Raw genomic sequence first — 26,699 nt, 5'->3', positions numbered from 1 at the left:
TGCAAACACCACCATAACCCCGAGAGGCACTGGTAAGGCAAAAAGGGAGCACGGTAAACTCAAAGTGCTTGCAGCCTACCTTGAACCGGAGGTAATGCCCGTGGCCTGGCAGGATGGGGGGGATGTGAAAATATGCATCCTGCAGGTCCAACGCTACCATCCAGTCTCCTTGGTCTAGGGCAGACAAGACCTGAGCAAGAGTGAGCATCTTGAATTTCTCCTTCTTGAGGAATAGATTGATGGTCCGAAGATCTAAAATGGGCCGCAACCCTTTGTTGTTCTTCGCAATCAGAAAGTAGAGGGAATAACAGCCACTGCCTACTTCTGAAACTGGGACACTTTCTATAGCTCCCTTGGCCATGAGAACTGTAACTTCCTCCTGGAGCAATTTTAAATGATCCTAAGTCAGCCGTTTCGGATTTGACAGAATGGGAGGAGGAAAAGAAAGGAAAGGCAGAGAATAGCCCTCCTGAATGATCTACAAGACCCACTTGTTCGATGTTATAGACCTCCAGTGGGGGAGACAATGGATTCTCCCGCCAACTGGAGTGGCGTGGTCTAGCAGAGTCAGACTAGGAGTGCTTGGATGCTGGGGCTGGCAGGGTGGCTGATAACTTCTGGTGTCCATTCCTAAGTCGGAATGAACCCCGTCCACGTCCATGCACAGCTTGGGAGGCCTACACAGAACGGTGGCTGGGATAGGGCTGACGCAGCTGGAAACCCATCCGTTGCCATGAAAGGGGTAAAAGGTAGACTGGCTACGAGGAGTAGTAGAGAGGCCAAAGGATCTGGCTGTAGCACAAGAGTCCTAGAACCTCAGTAGGGCCAAATCTGCCTTTTCCCCAAAAAGGCGAGTCCCATCAAAGGGTATGTCCATCAGATTTGCCTGGACATCCCCCGAGAAGCAAGTTGGCCTAAGCCAGGTGTGGCGCCTCAAGGCCACTGTCGTAGAAATTGATCTGCCCAGCGAATCCATAGTATGCAGGCCACACCTGATGGTGAATTTTGCTGCATCTCTTCCATCCTTAACAGTTTGAGAGCGCACAGCCTGGGCCATCTCCGGGACTTGTGATCAATAAGGAAAAACCCACTGCTTGAAAATAGTTAAAGGTAAAGCTATACGTCAAGGATAAAACAAAGGAACAGCAAAATCACATCCCTCAGGAGCAAAAATACGGTGTTCTAACAGCCAAAAGGCTGCAGACATTCAAACACACAAGTTACTTACTTATGTAACAATATATCTGTCAAGAGACATTAGTTAATGATCCTTACCTTAGAATATCCCCAGGCATCAGACTGGATCCGGAAAGTTTTCGGCAGCAGTACCCCTGCGCGTCGGCAGGCGTCGACGTACGGCTCCGCGTACGTCGCTGGCGTCGTATCCGCCGAGATGACGTCATCGGCGCTACTTAGACGCGCCCATGCGCGCTGACGTCAGTTCTGTACACAACTTTTCCGCGCCAGGAGCGCAGAGCCATTCCACAGACCGACTACTGGTGCAATAGAACTAGGGCCCTAAAAGGGATGACCTGAACCCTAGAGAACAGTTCGCAGAACCGGGAGGATGGGCGGGCGGTAAGGAATCTATCACTAAATAATGTCTCTTACAGATATGTCATTCCACAAGTAAGTACCTTGTGCATCTGAAAGAGACACGTTAGTGATAGATTACTTAACTTAGAATACATACCCAGGCAATACCAACCGCGGTGGTGGGTCTGCGAAGTGAGATTACACCAGAAAGTCACGGAGAACTGAACAGCCAAAGAAGCCGTCTCTCCGGACCGGACTGTCAAGGCAATAGTGCTTAGTGAAAGTATGCAACGAGGCCCAAGTGGCCGCCTAACGGATGTCTTGCAGGGGGACACCGCGTCCCAGTTCTGTAGTGGCTGCTGTCGCCCTGGTAGAACGGGCGCACAGCCCAACCGGAGGTTCCTTTTTAGCCAGACTAACAGGCTTTGATACACAAGACGACCCAGCGGGAGATAGTCCTCTTGTGTACAGCGCAGCCTTTCTTGGTGCCCACGTAGCCAACAAACAGCTGGTCATCCACCCGGAACTGTTGTGTGCGGTTGAGATAGAACAAGCGCGCACGTTTTGGGTCCAGACGGTGAAGCCTCTCCTCTTCTCTTGAAGGGTGCGGAGGCGGAAAGAAAGTGGGCAGAGTGACAGTTTGCCCGAGATGAAAGGCAGAGACTACTTTTGGTAGAAAGGAAGGACACGGACGAAGCACAACCTTGTCTGGACGAATCGCCAGGAAAGGAGGTTTGCAGGAAAGAGCCTGGAGCTCACTCACCCACCGAGCAGAGGTGATGCCCACCAGGAAGACAGTTTTCAAAGTTAATAACCGCAAAGCACAGTTATGAAGAGGCTCAAAGGGAGCACACACCAAGTATGTGAGACCCAGGTTCAAGTCCCATTGAGGCATCACAAAAGGAATAGGAGGGAAAAACTGAGTAAAGCCTTTAAGAAATCAATTGACAACTGGGGTCTTGAAAAGAGAGGGCTGATCAGGCAGACTAAGAAAGGCTGAAAGAGCAGAAATGTAGCCCTTGATAGTGCCCAGAGCAGAGCCCTGCTGGCCAAAGAAAGAAGGAACAATAGGACCTCAGAAAGAGGGGCAGCAAGAGGATCAACAGATTTCGCTGTGCACCATGCCACACATTTTTTCCTCCGACCGGCATATACCGTTTTAGTGGAGGAATAGCCGGCTGCCAGAATCCCATTACAGACTTCGGGAGGCAAGTCAAATTGCATCAGCTGTTGCTGCTCAATCTCCACGCAAGGAGGTGGAGGCTGAACAGGTTCGGACGGAGGACCGTCCCCTGTTGCTGCGACAGGAGCTGCTGAGAGGGAATCAGGTGCGACTTCGGCACGTTGATGGAAAACCCCAGCAAATGCAGGAGGTCGGCCATAGTCTGGAGGTGGGAGACGACTGCTTGGGGCGAGCCCACCTTCAACAGCCAGTCGTCGAGATAGGGGGAAGACTGAAGAACAAGTTACTTACCTTCGGTAACGATGTATCTGTAAGAAACATTAGTTAGTTAGATTCCTCACCTTAGAATATCCCCAGGCGTCAGGCTGGATCCGTAAAGATTTTTGTAGCAATACCCCTTGCGCGTCGGTAGGCGACGTCTGCGGCTCAGCGTCCGTCGTCGACGTCGTGCGCTGGAATGATGTCGTCGGAGTACTTAGACGCCACCCTCGCGCGCTGCCGTCAGATCTTATACATAGCTTTCCGCGCCAGGGACGCTGAGCCATGCAAGAGACCAACACTGGTGCCAAAAAATCTAGGGCCCTGAAAGGGAGAACCTTAACCCTAGATGTCGGTTCGCAGAACGGGGAGGCTGGGTGGGTCGGTGAGGAATCTAACTAACTAATGTTTCTTACAGATACATCGTTACCGAAGGTAAGTAACTTGTTCATCTGAAAGAAACACGTTAGTTAGATTCCTCACCTTAGAATAGATACCCCAGTAATACCAACCCCGGTGGTGGGTCTGCGAACCAAGATCACACCAGAAAGTCCTGGAGAACAGAACGGCCAAAGTGGCCATCTCTCCGGACTTGGCTGTCCAGGCAATAGTGCTTGGTAAACGTGTGCAGTGAAGCCCACGTTGCCGCCCGTCCCAGGGCAGTTGTCGCCGCTGTGGCCCGAGTGGAATGGGTTCTCAGCCCAACAGGAGGGACCTTTTTCGTCAAGGAATAGCAGATCTTAATACACAACACGACCCATCATGAGATGGTCCGCTTGTGCACAGCTTTAACCTTCTTAGCACCTACATATCCAACAAAAAGTTGGTAATTCACCCGGAACTGTTTTGTGCGGTCCAAATAAAAGGACAGCGCACGTTTTGGGTCCAGACGGTGGAGCCTCTCTTCATCTTTTGAAGGATGCGGAGGCAGAAAGAAGGTGGGCAACGTGACAGATTGCCCGATGTGAAAAAGAGTCAAGACTTTAGGAAGGAAAGAAGGACGTGTCCGGAGGACAACCTTATCCGGATGAACCAAAAGGAAGGGAGGCTGAGCTGACAGAGCCTGGAGCTCACTCACCCGCCTAGAGGAGGTGATAGCCACCAGGAAAGCAATTTTCAGAGTCAGTAGACGAAGTGGACAGTTGTGAAGGGGCTCAAAGGGAGCGCACATCAGAAAAGTGAGAACAAGGTTCAAGTCCCACTGAGGCATTACGAAGGGGACAGGAGGGAACATATTAGTAATGCCCTTCAGAAAACGGGAGACAACAGGGGACTTGAAAAGAGAAGGCTGATCAGGAAGCCTTAAGAAAGCAGAGATAGCAGCAAGATAGCCCTTCAAGGTGCCCAGAGCAGAGCCCTGCTGGGCCAAAGAAAGAAGAAAGAGTAGACCCTCAGAAAGAGGGGCGGAAAGGGGATCCACAGCCTTTGCTGTGCACCATGCCACAAATTTGTTCCACCGGCAGGCGTATACCGTCTTTGTGGAGGGACGCCTGGCTGCCAGAATGACATCCCAGACTTCTGGAGGCAAGTCAAATGGCATCAACTGTCGCCGCTCAATCTCCACGCATGGAGATGGAGGCTGAACAGGTTCGGGTGTAGGACCGTCCCCTGCTGCTGCGACAGAAGGTCCTCCTGAAGAGGCAGACGTATCGGGGGATCGATGGACATACTGAGTAGCTCGGGATACCAGTACCTTCGTGCCCAATCCGGAGCCACCAAGATGACTTGGGCCCGGTCGCGCCTGATCTTCTTCAGCACTCTGGGCAGAAATGGTATAAGCGGAAAGGCGCACAACAGACCACAACTCCACTCACGACGAAAAGCGTCTCCGAGCGAGTGCCGCCTTGGAAATTTCAACGCGCAGCACTGCTGACATTGTGCGTTCTCTTCGGTGGTGAATAGATCTAACCAAGGCTCTCCCCACTGCAGAAAGAGACCTTGCGCCACGTCCGAGTTCAGACGCCATTCGTGATCCATCATGCACTGGCGGATGAGTTTGTCTGCTCTGGCGTTCAGAGAGCCCGCCAGATGTTGAACCACCAGGGTGATGCCCTGATGTTCCAGCCACGTCCAGAGGCGCAGAGCCTCCTGACAAAGGGTCCAGGACCCCACCCCGCCCTGTTTGTTGCAATACCACATGGCGGTGGTGTTGTCCGTGAACACCTGCACGACACTTCCCCGGACAGAGGGAAGGAAGGCTTTTAGTGCAAGTCGGAACGCCCTCAGCTCCAAGAGGTTGATATGGAGCCGAGTCTCCGCCGGAGACCAGAGTCCTCTGATCTCCGCCTCTCCCATGTGGCCCCCCCATCCCAGGAGGGACGCATCCGTCACTACGACATGCTCCGGTTGGGTTAGGGAGAGGGATCTGCCGCTGACCCAATCGCGATTCGTGAGGCACCACTGCAGCTGGTTCGCAGTGCCCTCAGAGATCAAGACGTGGTCAAACAGGTTGCCTCGATGCTGGGCCCACTGAAACTTCAGGTCCCACTGCAGAGCCCGCATCCGCCACCTGGCGTGAGGTACCAACAGGATGCGGGAGGCCATCAGCCCCAGAAGCCGCAGCACCAACCTGACCGAAACACAGGACAGAGGCCAGAAAGGACCCGCTGTTCCGGCGGATAGACCCGGAACTGCGCCGAATCGAGAACCGCCCCAATGAAAAGGAGCTTTTGGGAGGGACTCAGGTGCGACTTTGGCACATTGATGGAGAACCCCAGCGAGTGCAAGAGGTCGGCCGTAGTCTGGAGGTGGGAGACGACTGGCTGGGGCGAGCCCGCCTTCAACAGCCAGTCGCCGAGATAGGGGGAAGACTGGGACCTCTGATCTGCGCAGATGAGCTGCGAACACCCGAGGGGCACTGGTGAGGCCGAAGGGGAGCACGGTGAACTGAAAGTGCTCCAGACCCACCGTGAACCGCAGTTAACGCCGGTGGGCTGGCAGGACGGGGATGTGGAAATAAGCGTCCTGCAAGTCCAACGCTACCATCCAGTCTCCAGGGTCTAGGGCAGCCAGAACCTGAGCTAAGGTGAGCATCTTGAAACGGCCCTTCCGGAGGAAGGCGTTGACGCTCCTGAGATCCAAGATCGGGCATAGGCCCCCTTTGCCCTTCTTGGGAACCAGAAAGTAGTGGGAATAGCAACCGCGACCTACTTCCGGCCCAGGAACGCGCTCGACGCCCTCATTGGCCAAGAGGGCCGAAACTTCCTCTCGTAGAAGATGCAAATGATCCCCCGACATACGGTGGTTCCGCGGTGGCATGGCTGAAGGGGTCGTCTCGAAGGGAAGGGAGTAGCCCCTTCGGACGATTTGCAGCACCCACCTGTCCGACGTGATGGAGCGCGAGTGGAGCAGGTGATGGCGAACTCTGCCGCCCACTGGCGTTGAATGGGCCTAAATGCTCGGACTAGGAGGGCTTTGAGGAGGATGCTGCCAGGGTGGATGTGGACTGACCGGCACGTTGACCTCCACTACCGCCACGGCAGAATCCACGTCTGCGACCGCGTGCAGGTTGGCTCTGCGGCCGGTGGCTGGGCGGACGTGAGGAGGCGCCCCTTCCTTGGCCATGAAGAACAAGTTACTTACCTTCGGTAACGATGTATCTGTAAGAAACATTAGTTAGTTAGATTCCTCACCTTAGAATATCCCCAGGCGTCAGACTGGATCCGGAAGATTTTTCGTCAGCAATACCCCTTGCGCGTCGCTAGGCGTCGTCTGCGGCTCCGCGTCCGTCGTCAGCGTCGTGCGCCGGGATGACGTCGTCGGAGTACTTAGACGCCGCCCTCGCGCGCTGACGTCAGTTCTTGTACATAGCCTTCCGCGCCAGGAACGCAGAGCCATGCAAAGACCGACACTGGTGCCAAAAATAAAATCTAGGGGCCTGAAAGGACAACCTTAACCCTAGATGTCAGTTCGCAGAACGGGGAGGATGGGAGGGTCGGTGAAGAATCTAACTAACTAATGTTTCTTACAGATACATCGTTACCGAAGGTAAGTAACTTGTTCATCTGAAAGAAACACGTTAGTTAGATTCCTCACCTTAGAATAGATACCCAAGCAATACCATCCCCGGTGGTGGGTCTGCGAACCAAGATCACACCAGAAAGTCCTGGAGGACAGAACAGCCAAAGAAGCCATCCCTCCGGACTTGGCTGTCAAGGCAATAATGCCTGGCAAACGTGTGTAGCGAAGCCCACGTCGCCGCCTGACAGATGTCCTGCAAAGGGACTCCCCGTCCCAAGGCAGTAGTAGCCGCCGTGGCCCGAGTAGAATGGGCGCGCAGCCCAACAGGAGGGTCCTTTTTAGCCAAGGAATAGCAAATTTTTATACACAAAACGACCCACCGAGAGATGGTCCGTTTGTGCACAGCTTTCCCCTTCTTAGCGCCCACGTACCCAACAAAAAGCTGGTCGTCCACCCGGAACTGTTTTGTGCGGTCCAGATAAAAGGAGAGCGCACGTTTTGGGTCCAGACGGTGGAGCCTCTCTTCCTCTTTGGAAGGATGCGGAGGCGGAAAGAAGGTGGGCAAGGTGACAGACTGCCCAAGGTGAAATGGAGTCACCACTTTAGGAAGAAAGGAGGGACGAGGCCGAAGGACAACCTTGTCCGGATGAACAGATAGAAAAGGAGGCTTTGAAGATAAAGCCTGGAGCTCACTCACCCGTCTAGCCGAGGTGATGGCTACCAGAAAATTAGTCTTAAGAGTCAGAAGACGAAGAGGACAATTGTGAAGAGGCTCGAAGGGAGCGCACATCAGGAATGTCAATACCAGATTCAAGTCCCACTGAGGCATTACAAAAGGGACAGGAGGAAACGTGTGTGTAATGCCTTTGAGAAAGCGTGTAACCACAGGGGACTTGAAAAGAGAAGGCTGATCAGGAAGCCGCAAGAAGGCGGAGATGGCAGCAAGATAACCTTTCAGGGTGCCCAGGGCAGAGCCCTGCCGGGCCAGAGAAAGAAGGAAGAGGAGAACCTCAGAAAGAGGGGCGGAAAGGGGATCCACAGCCTTTGCTGTGCACCATGCCACAAATTTGTTCCACCGGCAGGCGTATACCGACTTTGTGGAGGGACGCCTGGCTGCCAGAATGATATCACAGACTTCAGGAGGCAAGTCAAATGGCATCAACTGCCGCCGCTCAATCTCCACGCATGGAGGTGGAGGCTGGACAGGTTCGGGTGGAGGACCGTCCCCTGCTGCTGCGACAGAAGATCCTCCCGAAGGGGCAGACGTATCGGGGGATCGGTCAACAGACTGAGTAGCTCGGGATACCAGTATCTTCGTGCCCAATCCGGAGCCACCAAGATGACTTGGGCCCGGTCGTGCCTGATCTTCTTCAGCACTCTGGGCAGAAGTGGTATAGGCGGAAAGGCGTACAACAGACCGCAACTCCACTCGTGACGAAAAGCGTCGCCGAGCGAGTGCCGCCTTGGAAATTCCAACGCGCAGAACTGCTGACATTGCGCGTTCTCTGCGGTGGCGAATAGATCTAACCAAGGCTCTCCCCACTGCTGAAAGAGACCTTGCGCCACTTCGGAGTTCAGACGCCATTCGTGATCCATCATGCACCGGCGGCTGAGTTCGTCTGCTCTGGCGTTCAGAGAGCCCGCCAGATGTTGAACCACTAGGTTGACGCCCTGGTGTTCCAGCCACGTCCAGAGGCGCAGAGCCTCCTGACAAAGGGTCCACGACCCCACCCCGCCCTGTTTGTTGCAATACCACATGGCGGTGGTGTTGTCCGTGAACACCTGCACGACACTTCCCCTGACAGAGGGAAGGAAGGCTTTCAGTGCAAGCCGGATCGCTCTCAACTCCAACAGGTTGATGTGGAGACGAGACTCCGCCGGAGACCAGAGGCCTCTGATCTCCGCCTCTCCCATATGGCCACCCCAACCCAGGAGGGACGCATCCGTCACTACGACATGCTCCGGTTGGGGAAGGGAGAGGCTCTTGCCCTTGACCCACTCGCGGTCCGTGAGCCACCACTGCAACTGCTGTGCAGTGCCCTCCGAGATCAAGACATGGTCGGACAGGTTGCCGTGATGCTGGGCCCACTGAAACTTCAGGTCCCACTGCAGAGCCCGCATGCGCCGCCTGGCGTGATGCACTAGTAGGATGCAGGAGGCCATCAGCCCCAGAAGCCGCAACACTAGCCTGACCGAAACCCGGTATAGAGGCCGAAAGATGGGAATCAGGGCCTGTATATCCCGGACCCGCTGTTCCGGTAAATGGACCCGGAACTGCGCCGAATCGAGAACCGCTCCGATGAAGAGGAGCTTCTGAGAGGGACTCAGGTGTGACTTCGGCACGTTGATGGAAAACCCCAGCAAATGCAGGAGATCCGCCGTAGTCTGGAGGTGGGAGACGACTGCCTGGGGCGAGCCCGCCTTCAACAACCAGTCGTCGAGATAGGGGAAGACTGAAACCCCTGATCTGCGCAGATGAGCTGCGACCACCGCCAACACTTTCGTGAACACCCGAGGGGCACTGGTGAGGCCGAAGGGGAGCACGGTAAACTGAAAGTGCTCTTGGCCCACCGTGAACCGCAGGTAACGCCGGTGGGCCGGCAGGACGGGGATATGAAAATATGCGTCCTGCAAGTCCAACGCTACCATCCAGTCTCCAGGGTCTAGGGCAGCTAAAACCTGAGCCAACGTTAGCATCTTGAACCTGTCCTTTCGGAGGAAGGCATTGACGTTCCGGAGGTCCAAGATAGGGCGTAGGCCCCCCTTGCCCTTCTTGGGAACCAGAAAGTAGTGGGAATAACAACCACGACCTACTTCTGGACTCGGAACGCGCTCGACGGCCCCCTTGGCCAAGAGAGCCGAAACTTCCTCGCGGAGAAGATGCAAATGATCCCCCGAGATACGGTGGTGCTGCGGTGGCATGGCTGGAGGGGTCGTCTCGAAGGGGAGGGAGTAGCCCCTGCGGACGATTTGCAGCACCCACCTGTCCGATGTTATGGACCGCCAGTGGAGCAGGTGATGGCGAACTCTGCCGCCCACTGGCGTGGTATGGGCCTGAAAGCTCGGACTAGGAGGGCTTTGAGGCGGATGCTGCCGGGGTGGAAGTGGGCTGACCACGTCGGCCTCCATTTCCGCCACGGCGGAAGCCACGTCCGCGACCGCGCGCAGGTTGGTTCTGCGGCTGGTGGCTTTGCGGACGTGAGGAGGCACCCCTTCCTTGGCCACGAAAGGGGCGAAAAGCGGAGGTGTGCGCCCGCGGAGCCGAGAGGCCCAAGGACTTGGCCGTAGCCCGGGAGTCCTTAAAGCGGTTCAGCGCACTGTCCGCCTTCTCACCAAACAGGCGAGTGCCATCAAAGGGCATGTCCATGAGGGTGGTCTGGACATCCCCGGAAAATGACGTGGACCGCATCCAGGCGTGGCGGCGGAGCGCCACCGTGGTTGAAATCGCCCGACCCAGCGAGTCCGTGGTGTCAAGCCCACATCGTATGGCGTGCCGTGCTGCATCCCTCCCATCGGCCAAAGCCTGGTTAAGACGCGTCCGGACCTCCTCCGGACACAGGGGCAGCACGTCCTCCACCGTATCCCACAGGGAATGGGAATAACGGTCCAAGAGACAGGCGGTATTTAAGGACCGCAGGCCCAAACTAAGGGACGAGAACAGTTTCTTGCCAAACTGCTCGAGTCTCTTGGAATCCCGGTCCGGCGGAGCGGTCGGGAAGGAGGATTGGGAGGTAGAGGCCTGGATAACCAGACTCTCGGGGGTGGGGTGTTGGGACAGGAAACTGGGGTCGCCCGGAGCAGGGCGGTGGCGCCTGGCAACGTTCCTATCCACAGGAGGAACTGTGGAGGGCTTGGACCAGGTGCCCTGCAGAACGTCAGTGAGGGCCTCGTTGAACGGCAGCAGAGGCTCAGTGGAGCTTGCTGAGGTTTGAAGCACCTCAGTGAGGATGTTAGTCCTCACAGCCACGGCAGACAACTCGAGCCCAAGGGCCTCTGCCGCCTTGCGCAGCACCACAGAAAATGCTGCACCCTCCTCCGAAGCCACGGTCGGAGGAGAAGTGAATCCAGTGTCTGGCGAGGTGTCCAGCCCACTGGCCTCCCCCAGTTCATCTGCCCAGTCCTGAGAAAGCTGTGACTGAACAGCCATAGGGTCCTCGAACCCCTCCCAGTCGCCCCCTTCTTCCGATTCCTGATAAACAGGAGGAATGATCGGAACCGGACTGTAGAGATGGTAGGACTCAAGCGGCGTCGGATGCGGCGTCGGTCGACGCCGGGTCCGGATGAGGGCTAAACTGGGGCGGTGTCGGCGCCAAAGGCGTCGGCGGCGCCGGAGGTGTAGGCGTGTGCGCCGGCGGCGCCGGTGACGGCGTCGGTGGTTCAGGCGTCGGCGCCGGTGGAGGAGTGACTAGGTCAACCGGCGTCGACTGGGTCCCAGGCATGGGCCCCGCGGGGACCTGCGGCGTCGAGACCGGAGTCGTCGACGGCGCCGGGGCCGGAGCCGCCGGCAGGCAAGATCGCCCAGTCGAGTCCGCGGGGCCCGAAGGCGCGCCAGCGGGCGTCGACAGGCTCCTCATGGCCGAGAGGAAGGCACTGATCTCCGCCGGCGCCGCGTCAGTCCCAGGGACCGGAAGGTATGGGGGCGGACGCGGCACCTGCGGCTCCGCCGGAGCCGCGGGGGTGGAACCACCCTGACCCTCGGCCGAGTCGCGCGACCGGCGAGGGGAGTCTGAAGAGCGGTGTCGCCTCTTGGACTTCTTTGAGCGTTTGGACTTACCCGACGACTTGGAGCCGGACGATCGATGGCGTCGGCTAGGGCTCCGCGAGCGATCCTTGGACCTCCTCCTGGACCGGGATCGCGCACGACGCGGAGCCGAGTGGCGAAGCTCGAGAAGCTTGCGGGACCGCTCCCGCCTAGCCTTCGAAGTCAGGGCCTGGCAGTCGTTGCACGACTCCGCGTCGTGGTCGGGGCCTAAGCAGTAGAGGCACCGGCGGTGGTGATCGGTCACCGACATCAGTCGATGGCAATCCTCGCAAGCCTTGAACCCAGGCATCCTACCGGCACCAGATGTCGACAGACAAGGATCAAAAATGATCAAAAAAGATTTAGTCAAAAAAGACTAAAAGGGGTAGCTCTCCCGGATCTGCGCTTACTGGCGCGGAAAAAAGAAGAACTGACGTCAGCGCGCGAGGGCGGCGTCTAAGTACTCCGACGATGTCATCCCGGCGCACGACGCTGACGACGGACGCGGAGCCGCAGACGACGCCTAGCGACGCGCAAGGGGTATTGCTGACGAAAAATCTTCCGGATCCAGTCTGACGCCTGGGGATATTCTAAGGTGAGGAATCTAACTAACGTGTTTCTTTCAGATAGGGACGAAAGGCGGAAGTTGACGGCCGCGGGGCCAAAAGACCCAAGGATTTGGCCGTGGCCCGGGAGTCCTTGAACCGAGCCAACGCACTGTCCGCCTTCTCACCAAAAAGGCGAGTGCCATCAAAGGGCATGTCCATGAGGGAACTCTGGACATCCCCCGAAAATGACGTGGACCTCAGCAAGGCGTGACGCCGAAGCACCACCGTGGTGGAAATCGCCCTACCCAGTGAGTCCGTGGTGTCAAGTCCACACCGTATGGCATGTCGTGCTGCATCTCGCCCGTTAGCAAGTGCCTGGGAGAGACGTGTCCGGGCCTCCTCCGGACACAGGGGCAGCACGTCCTCCACCGCATCCCACAGAGAGTGGGAGTAACGGTCCAAGATGCAAGCGGTGTTCAAAGACCGCAGCCCCAGGCTCAGGGACGAGAACAGTTTCTTCCCGAACTGTTCCAACCCCTTGGATTCCCTGTCCGGAGAAGCGGACGGGAAGGAGGATTGGGACGTAGAGGCCTGGATAACCAGACTCTCAGGGGTGGGGTGTTGGGAGAGGAAACTGGGGTCGCCCGGAGCAGGGCGGTGGTGCCGGGCTACGTTCCGAATCCACAGGAGGTACTGTGGAGGGCTTGGACCAAGTGCCCTGGAGAACGTCGACGAGGGCCTCATTAAAATACAGCAGAGGCTCTGTGGAGCTTGCTGTCGGTTGAAGCACCTCAGTGAGGACGTTAGTCCTCACGGCCACAGCAGGCAAGTCGAGAACAAGGGCTTCGGCCGCCTTGCGCAGCACCACTGAAAAAGCTGCACCTTCCTCCGACGCCAGAGTCGGAGGAGAGATGAAACCAGCATCCGGGGAGGTGTCCAACCCACTGGCATCCCCCAGTTCGTCTGCCCAGTCCTGAGAAAGATAGGCCTGTCTGGCCAGAGGATCCTCAGATCCCTCCCAGTCCCCCCCGTCATCCGAGTCCTGATACACAGGAGGAAGAGACGGAGCCGGACGGTAGATGACTTGCTCATCCAGCGGCGCCGGCGTCGGGTCCGGAATGGGGGTAAACAGGGGAACGGTGTCATCCGGGGACGGCGCCAGTGGTGGAACCTGGGTCGGCGCCGGCGGAGGAGGCGTGACTAGGTCGACTGGCACCGACAGAGATCCAGGCCTGGATCCCTCGGGGACCTGCGACGTCGGGGCCGGAGCCGTCGACGGCGCCGGCGGGCCGCGAGGTCGCCCAGTCGAGTCCGCGGGGCCCGAAGGCACGCCGGCGGGCGTCGACGGCGGAGCCAGGCCTCTCATGGCCGTGAGGAAGGTACTGACCTCCGCCGGCGTCGCGTCCATCCCAGGGACCGGAGGGTATGGGGACGGACGCGGCGCCTGCGGCTCCGGCGGAGCCGCGGGGGTGGAACCACCTTGACCCTCGGCCGAGTCGCGCGACCGGCGAGGGGAGTCCGAAGAGCGATGTCGCCTCTTGGACTTCTTGGAGTGCTTCGACTTACCCGAAGAGCCCGACGAGTGATGTCGAGGACTGCGGCTCCGCGACCGGTCCTTGGACCTCCTCCTGGACCGGGACCTCGAGCGGCGCGGAGCCGAGTGGCGAAGCTCGAGAAGCCTAGCCTTCGATGTCAAGGCCTGACAGTCGGGGCACGAGTCCGCGTCGTGGTCGGCCCCCAGGCAGAAGAGGCACCGGCGATGGTGATCCGTCACCGACATCAGTCGATGACAGGCGTCACAGGCTTTAAAACCAGGCACCCTACCGGCACCAACAGTCGACCAAAAAAGTCACAAAAAAGTTAGTCAAAAATTGACTAGGGGTAAGCTCTTCCCGGATCGGCGCTTACTGGCGCGGAAAAAAGAAGAACTGACGACAGCGCGCGAGGGCGGCGTCTAAGTACTCCGACGACGTCATTCCGGCGCATGACGCCGACGACGGACGCGGAGCCGCAGACGACGCCTACCGACGCGCAAGGGGTATTGCTACAAAAATCTTTCCGGATCCAGCCTGACGCCTGGGGATATTCTAAGGTGAGGAATCTAACTAACGTGTTTCTTTCAGATACCACTGATCTGCGCAGATGAGCTGCGACCACCGCCATCACTTTCGTGAAAACCCGAGGGGCGCTGGTAAGGCTGAAAGGGAGCACAGTGAACTGAAAGTGCTCGTGGCCTACCGTGAACCGAAGGTAACGCCGGTGGCCGGCAGGATGGGGATATGAAAATAAGCATCCTGCAAGTCCAACGCTACCATCCAGTCTTGCGGGTCAAGGGCAGACAAGACCTGAGCAAGCATGAGCATCTTGAACTCCTTCCGGAGGAAGCGGTTGACGTTCCGGAGGTCTAAGATAGGCCGCAGGCCCTTGTCCTTCTTTGGAGCCACGAAGTAGTGGGAATAACAACCACGACCTACTTCTGGCATCGGAACGCACTCGGTGGCCCCCTTGGCTGCAACTTCCTGCTGGAGAAGTGATAAGTGATCCCCCGACATGCGGTGGTACTGAGGTGGCATGGCTGGAGGGGTAGACTCGAAGGGGAGGGAGTAGCCCCTTCAGACTATTGGCAGAACCCACCTGTCCGAGGTTATGGAGCGCCAGTGGGGAAGGTGATGGCGAACCCTGCCACCCACTGGCATCAGGTGGGCCTGAAACAACGGACTAGGAGTGTTTAGAGGCGGCGGCAGGGGAGGTGGGTGATGAACCCGCCCGCGCTGAGACTGTGGCTGCGCAGGCTTGCAGGTCTGAAAGGAATGCGCCTGGGCGCCCCGACCCTGACCTCGAAAGGACCGAAAAGCAGACCCCGAGGGAGTACGCGTGGTGGGGAAACCCAAGGACTGGGCCGGAGCCAGAGAGTCCTTAAAGCGTTCCAGGGTGCTATCCCCCTTATCACCAAAGAGGCGTGTGCCATCAAAGGGCATGTCCAACAAGGTATTCTGAACATTCCCAGAGAAGCCAGTAGTTCGGAGCCAAGCAGAACGACAGAGTGCCACTGTTGTGGAAAGTGCCCTACCGAGAGAATTGGCCGTGTCAAGCCCACAACGAATAGTACATTTTGCAGCATCTCTCCCTTCGATAATGCCTTGGGAGAGAACCGCCCGTGCTTCCACAGGGCACTAAGGAAGCACCTGTGCCACGGTGCCCCACACAGAATGGGAATAGCGGCCCAGCAGACACGCAGTATTCACCGCCCGCAACCCAGGGCTGGCAGATGTGAAAATCTTTTTCACAAATTGCTCCAGTTTCCTAGATTCCTTATCCGGAGGAGCAGAAGGGAACGCACTCGGCGAGGCAGAAGCCTGGACAACCAGACTCTCAGGCATCGGGTGTTGTGTGAGAAAGCTGGGATTGCCCGGTGCCAGGCAATGGCGGCGTGCCACACCCTTGTCTACAGGAACTCCTGTGTTAGGTATGATCCAGGTGCTCAACAGGATATCAGTAAGTGCTTCATTGAAGGGCAGTAAGGGCTCCTCAGAGGACGACTGCGGCATCAGCACCTCAGTCAGGAGATTGATCCTGATAGGTACAGAAGGGAGCTCGAAGTTAAGAGCCTCAGCCACCCTACGCAACACCACTGAAAAAGTCCCAACCTCCTCCTCTGGCCATTGAAGAAGGGAACAGAGTACCAGGGTGTGGAGAGAAATCCAGATCTACTGGACCCTCCACATCGCCTTCCATTGAGGCTCATCCTCGCATTGAGCTGCAAGAGGGTCCTCATACCCCTCCCAGGACTCCCCTTCGTCCACCGATTGTTGAAGAGGCTGGTAAGGACGAGGTGCCCTGGGAAATGGGATAAACTCCCCTCCAAGCAATGGAAAGGGAGGGTAAGATATCAGTCCCGGTTCGGCGTCGTCTGGGTATGGTGCCGGTGTAGCCGAGGCCAAACGCGGCGGCATGGAGGCAAACCCTTCCGACGGATACGCGGGGGCCGAAGGTGCTCCGGAGGGACCTGTCGGGGCAAACAAATGGCGCAAGGCCAACATGAAGGTCTGCACCTCGTCCGAAGTCGCTTGTGGTCCCAGAAAGGGTGGGTAGGCCGCAGACAACAATGGAGGCTCCAACGGAGCCGCGGGGGAGTGACCGCACGCCCCCTCCACTGCGTCCCGCGACCGGTGAGAGGTAGAGTAAGAGCGACGTAGCTTCTTCGACTTTTTATGGTGCCTAGACTTACCTGTCCCCGATTCCAACGAGCGATGCTGATGGCTCCGCAACCAGTCCCTCGACCTACCACGGGATCGGGACCTCGATCTGCGCGGAACCAATTGCTGGACCTTCAACAACTTGCGGGAATGCTCCCGCAAAGCTTTCGCGCCATGGCCCGACAATCGGGGCACGCCTCGGGGTCATGGGCGTGCCCCAAGCAGAAGAGACACATGTCATGCGGGTCCGCTACCGACATGTTTCGGCGGCAGGCCCTACAGGACTTAAAACTGGGCATCCCTACTGCACCAGTAGTCAAGTACTCGACAAAACAAGTTAGAACTTTTTTTAAACTAGGGGTACCGCTCTCTCTCAGATCTGCACTATTGCGTGGAAAAAGAAAGAACTGATGTCAGCACGCGTGGGCACGTCCAAGGAGCTCCGATGACGTCATCTCGGCGGATAAGACACCAGCAACGTACGCAGAGCCATACGACGACGCCTGCTGACGCGCAGGGGTACTTCTGACGAAAACTTTCCGGATCCAGTCTGACGCCTGGGGATATTCTAAGGTAAGGAATCTATCACTAACGTGTCTCTTTCAGATGCTGATACTCGGAGACCATTGTTATTATAACAAATGTATCAAATTTATTGTAACAATTCTCAATGTATAAAAATAAACAATTAATATGCCTTCAATAAATATTCCACAAAATACGATATATAATCAGAAACATGGTTATTTATATGATGGAAACCTAGGCGCAACACACATACTTATAATCCAACACATACTCTCAATAGAATCATACTCACTCATTCATGCAATCACAGTATTCACAAAGGGTCCACTGCATCAAAACCAATAGTTTCCACAGATAGGTCTTTGAAGATGTTGTACATAGAATGATCCACAAAATGCTTTATAGTTCTCTCATGTCATACAGTCACCATTTCAACATATATTTCCATTAGGTGACATATTGATATTTTCAAGACTTCATGTGAACCTCAAAAGGAGGACACAACATGATGGTATTAGAGGAGATATAAAGATCAGAGAACACCAGCACCCACGCGCGTTTCGGTGGATGACCCTGCATGTGGGTAACACCTTCTTCAGTGCGCAGGAAAACAGGATGCAAGGCAAACTGAGGGCACCTGGGAATCCTGAACTGGAATCAGTTCAGCTTGAACTGACCAGATAACCTAAGAGTCCAGAAGGAGTATCAGATGAGGGAGGCCCCAAGGGGTGACATATTTAGGCAGGGGGCCTACAGGGCATCAACTAGATGCAGGAATCAGATGGTCTATGTGCCAGAGCAGGTCGAAAACAGGTATGTGGTTGGCGAACAAACCAGGGCAGAGATGGGAAGTCCCCTATATCTCGGGCTGGGCCAGTAGAGGAGTTCACACGGTTCAGGATAACTAGGGATCCTTGGGAGCTCCCCCGATTGGGACTTGTGGCAGCATTTGCGCAACCGTCTCCCAAAGTGTGGGAGAAACAGCCCAATAAGCACAGGGTATTCACCGACAGCAATGTCAGGATAGAAGAATAAAACTTGTTCTTCCCAAATTAATTCAGCCTATTAGATTCCCTATCTGGAGGGGCAGAAGGGAACACGCCCTGGGATGTAGAGGCCTGCACCACCAATCTTTCTGGGGTGGGGTGTTGGCTGAGGAACTTTGGGTCACCCGGAGCTGGGCGATGGCGGCGTGCAATTGTCCTATTCACAGGAGCCCCAGTGCTAGGCTTGGACCACGTGCCTAGTAGGACATCAGTAAGTGCTTCATTAAAGGGCAAAGGGGTTCTGAGGTGGAAGCCCCAGGCTGAAGCACTTTGGTCAGGATATTAGTCCTGGCCGCCACTGAGCGCAGCTCCTGTCCAAGCACCTCGGCTGCCCTCTTAACCATCATGGCATAAGATGCCCCCTCCTCCGTAGCCACAGTTGGCGGAGAGAGCAGTCCACTGGTTTCCCCAAGTTCCCCATACCAGACCAACAGCACCACAGAGTTATCCTGGTGATCTAGAGGGTCCATAGACCCCTCCTTTTCCTCTCTCAAGCCTAACACATCCACAAAGTGCTCAGACAACATAGAACCTCTGGGTTCAATCGACGTCGGAATCGGCGTCGAGCGGCGTTCTGGCTCCGTGTCGTCGGAGATGAGGAAGGGGCCGGAAGCACCACAGGCACAGACTTCGAGTCCAATGATGGGGGAGGTCGCGGTTGCATGACTGGCGTCAACCCGGATCGGAACCATGAGGCCACACCGGCGCTGTGGCCAGAGCCGACTGCGACAAATCTGACGAGGCCCCTCCGACCCCGTGGGGCCCGAATGCTCACCAGAGGGGTCGGGCACTCAAATACGTGGCGCATGGCCTCGTAAAACTCTTAAATCGGAGCAGAGGTCACTCAGCTTCCAGAAAAGGAGGAAGGCCTGAAGTCGACCCTGGCTCCAACTCCACAGAATCGTGCCCTGAGAGTCGGTGCTCCTTACCTCCTTTGTCGACGGATGACATCTGAGGTGAAGACAAAGTCCGCTTGGACTCCTTCTTGTGCCTCTTCCCTGAGTTTCCCAGACGACCTCGAGTGGGACAAAGAGGACTTTGGACTCCGAGAGCGGTCCCAGGACCTCCTCTTCCTTGATCGGGACTGGGATCTCTGTCGAGTCTCGCTTGACTGTGTCAGCTGTCAGGCTGCAAGGAGCTTCAAAGCCAGGTCCCTCAAGGTCTTAGGAGCCATGGCCCGACAGTCTGAGCACGACTTCGGATCATGGTCACGCTTGAGACACAACAGGCAGACACGGAGGGGATCGATGACGGACATAGTGCAGGGACAAGCCCCGCACAGCTTAAACCCTGTCTTCCTCGACACGATCAAAAAATACAGAAGTCAACAAAATGTTGAGAAAAACCTGTCAAAAACCGACAGAGGGGTTGCTCTTCTCGAATCAGCTCTTAACTGGCGCGGAAAGAAAAGAACTGACGTCCGCATGCCTGGGTGGCACTTATATAGGTACTGAGATGTCATAACCGACGCAAACGACGCCGACATCACGCGGAGCTGAAAGGAGCCACCCGACGGTGTGCGCAAGGTGTATTGCTTAGCAAAAGTTTCTGGATCCAGCCTGACGCCAGGGAAATTCAAAGGTAAGGAATCTGCAGATAGAAGTCAATCAGATATGGAATATTTCAGTGCTTGTCGACAGTCTCACCTTGTGGTCTCGAATGTCTTTCGGGTTCATCGACGCCTAGTCACCACAGGCCTTAGGGTCATGGCATGACCGCAGACACCACAGGCAAACCTGATAAGGATCGGTCCCAGACATTTCTTTGCGACAGATCTCACAGGGCTGAAAACCAGTCATTTTAGGAGTAGACATTTCTCTTGAACACAGATTTGTTTTGGGGGGAAATTGTCTCAGAGATGATGTAGTTCTGGATCGGTGTCTAGTGGCACAGAAAGTAAACAACTGACGTCAGTAGGAAGAAGTGGTGCCTATATGGCCCCTACATTACATTTCCGGAGCGGAACAGAGTCAGTGTGTAGCTGTGTGGCACCCCCTACCAGCAAGCAGAGGTATTGCTCAAAAGTTAACAGATCTAATCTGTTGCCTTTGAAGTCTAACATCCAAAGATATCTCAACAAAATGTGTATAATCTTTTACAGAAAAACTTGTTGGCTCTCATCCAGGTATGTCTGTGCAATACTACATTGGACTCCATAGCTGTGGCAACTGCAGTCAGTCCACTATGCATAGCTTGCTTTGATGCTGCTATACCACCTGGCAGTAGCTCATGAAAAGACTGCATGAAGACATATTGAAGGTATGTGATAACAAAAGCATCTATCATATATGGGTGTATTTTTCCAAAAGGCAAGATGCAATAAATGTTTTCAGGGCTAGTCCATGTGGATTAAACTGATTTACTTAGGACAAGAAAACAACAAATGACATTGATCACAAACATTTCTGAAACAATGACAAAAGGGGTGAATTTACTTCTGCGGTCTACTTAAGAGTGCACGAGGGCACAAATATTGCACGATGAGCTGTCATTTGAGCTGACAAGGTTCCAGAGACAGTTGGTGTGAGGATCCGTATAAGTCATATACAGCGTGAGCCTCAAAGATTGAAGCTAGGGAACCATGGAAAAGTCATTCTGCCCAAATCTCAAAAAAAATATTATCGAAGCATTGAGTAAATAACGCAGCAGGCCCAAATCCTATGTCCATTTAGGAGTAGTAATCAAAGAATTGATGTCACCAGCTTCTGTAGCACACCTCATGTATTCCGTCCAGATCACTTCCAGTGCCCTCACGTCTCCAAGGACAATATTCACACAGTGCTGTTGACTAATTATTGCTGAAATGTTTCCAGATCCACGTTGATGCTTAGCAAGAACGTTCCCATAAGTAATTTATGCAGCATCAAGCATCCACAAAACAATGCAAGTTATTTTCAATTTGGAGCAGAGAATGACCATAATATTTGTAGGTTGTACACGGATGCAGGCAGAAGTAAAAGTAGAGGGAGATGAAGGAAGGGGACTACAGTAAACAGAAAGGAAAAGAAACAGCAAGAGATCATGATTGCTTGTAAGTTTTCAAAACTCAGAATAATACCCAATGTTACATTAACTATGGCCACATGTTTAATAAAACCTTAGACAGTCCACTTTGTAGATTACGTACCTGCACATATTTTCCAATCACCTTTATGATTTCTAGATTAAACTGCTTCACCGGAGCTGCCGAAAGATCAATGTGACTGAGAAGGCTGTAGATAATCTGCAGCAAAGATTGCTGCATGCTGGTCAACCCTTTTTCTAATAGCTAAAAAACATGATTAACAAATTATTTCAGACTGTGTTTTAACATTTACTTCAATGATGAGGATGCAAAGAAAAAGTCTTTTGATACACTGTTGCATAACATAGTTTAGCACTCAGACTCAGTAACTCACAATGTTCAAGTAAAGGAATAAGATAGCATAACAAGTGATGGATGTAATGCTTCAATTAATGACAGCAATAGTAATTCTTTTGGACATAATCCAGCACATTAATGGTGCTCGTTTGCACCATTGATATATGTTACGAACAAGCACCAGTCATCTGCAAACAAATCTTCATTCCCTTTTCTGCAAAGCATGGTACAAACTGAACTGCCAAGCCAGGTCCACTCTGAACGAGAACACACGGAACCCCAGACAACTTTTCAATTTTGATGGGCTGAAGTCTGTCGAGGTTTGATCAGATTCTGTAGGGCCACAGATTAAGTACAAAATGAAGCATTGGAATGAGGCCCTGAGTAATCATCAGTGGTGAGATGAATTCAAGCATTTCATTTAAATGTTTGTGGTGTTTTAATATGAGGAGAAGTTAATTCTCAAACTGCAAACAATGAAGGGTTACCGTGCAAACAGGTGAAAATGTACGTTATTCAAACAGGTATCGCCAAGAGGTAAAAAAACATTTGAACTGACCTCAAATACAAAATGTACAGCTAAAGAAAATTTTGAAATATCCATGTCCATCGTTAACATTACATTCTGGAACATGCGCTGATTTTGGCAACATAAGAACAAGTTACTTACCTTCGGTAACGATGTATCTGTAAGAAACATTAGTTAGTTAGATTCCTCACTGTAGGAGAGTAGGGTCTGCTTTCTATGTTCACCCCCACTTTTTGCTTTTGCTTCACTGGTTTTCGACTTAGATGTGGCTGTGGGCCTGCTAATCAGACCCACAGCCCAGCTGTTCTCTCTCTAAATTCATACTATGTACTTTAGGTGCATAACCCAATTGGTTAGGATCACCTTATTGGCCCCTGTATAGTGTACCTTAGGTACCCAGGGCATAGGTGTACCCTAGGCCTACCAGGGGCTGCAGCATGTATTATGCCACCCCTGGCCTGGCCTTCCATTATGACACAACTGGCTGATCACTCAGCTGAAGAATACCCGTGACGGCAATCCCTTCGTGACCCTAATCCTCAAGCCCAACAAGGCTGGTATACCTGTATTGTACAGTAACCTTTGAAATAATGAAGAAATAATGAAAGATTTGAGATGATACACATGGGAAATTATTCTGAAGTATACTCCCAGCCTTGAGAAAGCCCTGGCAAAAATCGTGCCAAAGGGGCAAAACAGGTGTTGGCTGTTCTTGCTCACTTTTGTCACGAATAAAGAATTCTTTGGATTTACCAAGCAACTGGATATTCCTTATTACAGAGAGAGGGAAACTGACTCACTACTACAAGGACTCCTTGCTTAGGTGTAGTATTCCTATACCTAACTTACATATAGACACATGTGCACCTATCAGCCACTCCTATGGCAGGCCTTAACAATCCTGGAGGCAGAGTGCTTGGTAACATGTGAGATGGTGCTCTAGCATGAGCTGAGCCTGTCTGCAGCTTTCGGAACCATGTCCTTATAGCTGTTCTATGATATAGCCTACCATATACTCTTAAAGTGCCTTATCTTAAACGGTTATGGTAACTATGGTTTGGCTCTATCAAAACATGTCGTGTAAGGTGTCTAACACTTTGGAATAATACCCCCATCCCATTTCTGGGGATGAGGATATTATCCCTCCCTTCTAGAGGGAGAAGACATGATGTAACCGACTTACCCGGTTAAAGTTAACCAGAGCCCCAGCATCACAAAATGGATGCTACTGCCACAGACACGAGTCTGACCTCCTGCTGCTGGGAGTGATCCCGGCAAGGGAGGCTTGGACAATAGGTTTCCTGCCTTGGGAGGTACGAGCACCACCCCAGACAGGCCTTAGTGTATTGGGGCAGGGAGGGATGAAAAGAATGAGACATGCCTGGGGCACACAAGGTGTCCCGTGCATAGTCCAGTTCAAACCGGTGCTGGGGCACTCCAGCCCCAGTCCTGGCGCGAAACTGGACAAAGGGAAGGGGGTGTAACCACCCCCCTCCAAGGTCCCCCCATAAGGCGTGACCTAGCAGGCAACCCAGCCCCCCAAATTACTATAAGAGTGGTAGCTGGGCCCCATGAGATTAGATTATCCTGAACCTGCAACTTGAACAGAAACTCTGGACCTTCGACATTCGACGAAAGAAGAAGACTGAAGAATCTCCCTTGTGGCCAAGGATTGGCTACCCTGTGCAAACAGGCACCGTCAAGAGACTACCCTTTGCTTTGCTAAAGTTCTACGAGGGACCGACTGCAGAGCCCGACCAGAGCCTTGACTTCCAGACTTCTCCGACCCTGATCCACATCCACAGCCGAGCTGAGATCCGTGGAGGCGACGAGAGACGTGGGACCGGCTACCTGGGAAAAGTGGCGAGTATCTTCCAGCGCAGCTTCTGAGGTACCCTCGAAGTTGTGCACCGGGGATTGAGAAGCCCCAACCCCAAGCACCATCTGCACCGAAGATCAGCCCCCCACACTCCACGAGTCCTGCGTGGGGCCCTTCTGCATTTTCCTGCTTGCCGCGTCTGTCCGGTTGCTTGCCCGTTGGCTAGTGGCCTTTGTGACGACGCTCCCTGAAATCTTCACTGCTGGTTTGGCTCCTCCAGACTGGCTCCCGCTTCTTTGCAAAAGAGAAGCACCCCAGACCTTCCTGGTCTGCACCAGAAGCAAGTCCTTCATTCTGCGTGGGTTCCGCTTGCCAAGGCTTGGTGAGTCCTTCTTCGACTTCGACGCCGCCGACAGCAAGAGCCTTCGTGGGACAGCTCGCCTCCTGGTCCTGGTCGTCCTCGAAGTCTCCTGGTACCCGTGGCTGCTGCGACAAGCTTCACTTTCCAACTGCAAGCTTCACGACATCGCCTGGTTCCTTCCTGGTTCCACGTGGTCACTGGCTAGTGAACTTGACTCTGTCCCTTCTGCTTGCAGGTATCCTTCCTTCCTGATCCCAGCCTTGGGATCCACCGGACACTCTTCACTGACTGCCTGTCAGCATCTTTCTTCAGGCATCCATAGGAGTCGACGACGAAACCCGACGCAACTTCACACCTATGCACCCGCAGCCTGTGGGCTAGGTAACTTGGGTACTCTGGTGCTCATCAGGGTATTGACTATCCTAGTGTCTAGTTTTCAAGTCTCGACTTCCTAGCTACTCTAGAAGTGTCCTAAATCTTATTAATTCAAAACTGTACTATTTCTATCGATTATACGCATTACGCGTGAGTGTTTCCACTCTGCACCTGAATCCCGTGGGCCTCCCACTTCCTAACTGTTGCTAGTGTAGTGTAGCCCCAGCGATTCCCTAGGCCTATCCTATTTCCATGACAGTGGTCCTTATACCACTTCTTTAGTATATGGTTTGCGTGGCCCCTAGGTATTACTTACCTGTGTGACTTAATGTATGCTTAAATAAGACTGTGTTGTACTTACCTCTAATCTCATAAAGAGTGCTGAGGGTTTGACTAGAATAAATACACTTTATTTTATATATATATCTGTTGTGGTGTCCTTTCATTTGGTATTCAAGGGATTATATATGGTATCACAGCTGGCTTCACATGCCATTCAGAGTTTAGCCTAAGACTGCTCTTGTCCATGCTACCACTAGGATAGCTGGTCTATAAAGTTGACTTTACAACCAATCACCATAAGGGTTGTTTGGACTGATATAAGGTGTACACTAGAACTAGTGACATCATACATCAGGCCAACTTCTCACACTTCTCTTCCTGCATATTCCTGATCATGAACTCTCTACAAAGACTTAAGTGTGAGAGTTTTCAGTAATATGATTTCCCAGGTATCGTACCAAGGGAGCCCGCTTAAGACTTCAGCCACGGATTCATGATCCATTCGGGAAGGTACAAAGCAGGTCCATAAAGGAAAGGAATATGTTATTTGTTCTGTAAGCATCTGTTCTTGGCATATACTTCTGTAAATTCACATGCTCTGCGTACTCCTGCCATCTAGTGTTGGGCTCAGACGTGTGAAAATTGTTTTTCTACAAAGTCATCTTTTGAGTCACATGGTAAAGTTACTTCTATAGCTAGTAACATACATGGGCATCGGCTCCATTGTTAGATTGCTTTCTGCAACGCTGGTGAGGATGTAGATGGAGCATGATAAAGGAGCATCCGCTTGATCATCATGCAAAAAGAAGAAAAAAGCAACAACCTATGAAGACCTGGGAGGTTGGAGGATCAGTGTGAATCTACTGCACTACGAGTCACAAACCGATGCTTACTATTAATATTCCGATCATGGCATGTGGAGCTGTAGATACACATGCTCTGCATAGACTCTAAAGCAGTCGCCCCAAGTGGTGGCCAGCCAGTGAATATTGCAGAGGAATGAAAAAAGTTTGAAGTGCAGGTTGGCCAAAACCTTTGCTTGTTGACGTGTTATTACGTACACAGTGGTGGCTGGTAAACATGTATGAAATGGACCAAGTAGCTGCCTTATATATTTGTCAGCAATGGAAATATTTCCAAGGAAAGCCATGAAGGCCCCCTTCTTGTGAACAGAGTGTGGTCTAAGAGGGGCAGGCAGCTGCCTTTTAACCTTTGCATAGCAAGTTTGTATACATTGTACAAGCCAACTGGCTATGCCCCCTTTGGACAAGGTGTTTCCTTTGTGTAGTCTACTGAAAGCAACAGAGTTGTTGAGGTTTACAAAAGGGCTTGGTTCTATCAATGTAGTACAGGAGGGCATACTTGAAATCCAAAGTATGAAGAGCCCTCTGTCAGAAAATCGTCAGCTCAACGGTTTGACTGAGGTGGGATGGGGATACCACCTTTGGGATCGTTTTTAGAACGACTGTCATTATGATTCTGGAAGAAGGTTTCTTCTATGGTAAGAGCTTGTAGTTCGCCAACACACCTTAAAGACGTGATGGCAAGCAAGGCGGCAACCTTCCATAATAGGAACTGTAGTAGGCACGAGTGCAGAGATTCAAAAGGAGTCAAGTAAGTACTATATTGAGGTTCCAGACAGGGGCAGGAGGCACCATGGACGGTCTAACTCATTTGAGGACTTCAGTTAAAGCTTTGATGACGGGGACTCTGAACAAGGAAGAGTGCTCCCTATTTTGTAAGTAAGCTGCACCTTTGCTAGATGAAGACGAATGGCAATGTAAGCAACGCCGGACTTTTGAAGATGAAGAAGGTAGCAAGCTACACCTGGGCCTCCTGGTTTCAGCAGATCCATCTGTTTGGGAAAGCGATCGAAAACAAACCTTTTCCACTTGGGTCTACGTGTCTTTCAAGGTTAGACATACATTCTGCAGACAGATGAGAAGATCTGGTCTGTTGGGCAGTTTCTCGTTAAG

General features: G+C 53.4%; 1 protein-coding gene across 19 annotated transcripts in view; it reads right to left on the bottom strand.

The window, feature by feature from the left end:
• FRYL (FRY like transcription coactivator) overlaps positions 1-26,699 on the bottom strand; it is a 2,516,714-nt gene that overhangs the window by 434,062 nt on the left and 2,055,953 nt on the right. For all 19 annotated transcript variants that reach the window (XM_085642132.1, XM_085642134.1, XM_085642126.1 and 16 more), the window contains one exon: positions 21,124-21,264. In XM_085642132.1, coding sequence (XP_085498258.1) covers positions 21,124-21,264 — 141 coding nt within the window. The remainder of the gene's footprint in view (positions 1-21,123; positions 21,265-26,699) is intronic.

The sequence above is a fragment of the Triturus cristatus genome, chromosome 2_2 (genome assembly GCF_964204655.1).
Source record: "Triturus cristatus chromosome 2_2, aTriCri1.1, whole genome shotgun sequence".
NCBI classification, from domain to species: Eukaryota; Metazoa; Chordata; class Amphibia; order Caudata; family Salamandridae; genus Triturus; species Triturus cristatus.
Note: the sequence above shows the minus strand (reverse complement) of the source record. Positions and strands in the feature narration are given on the sequence as shown.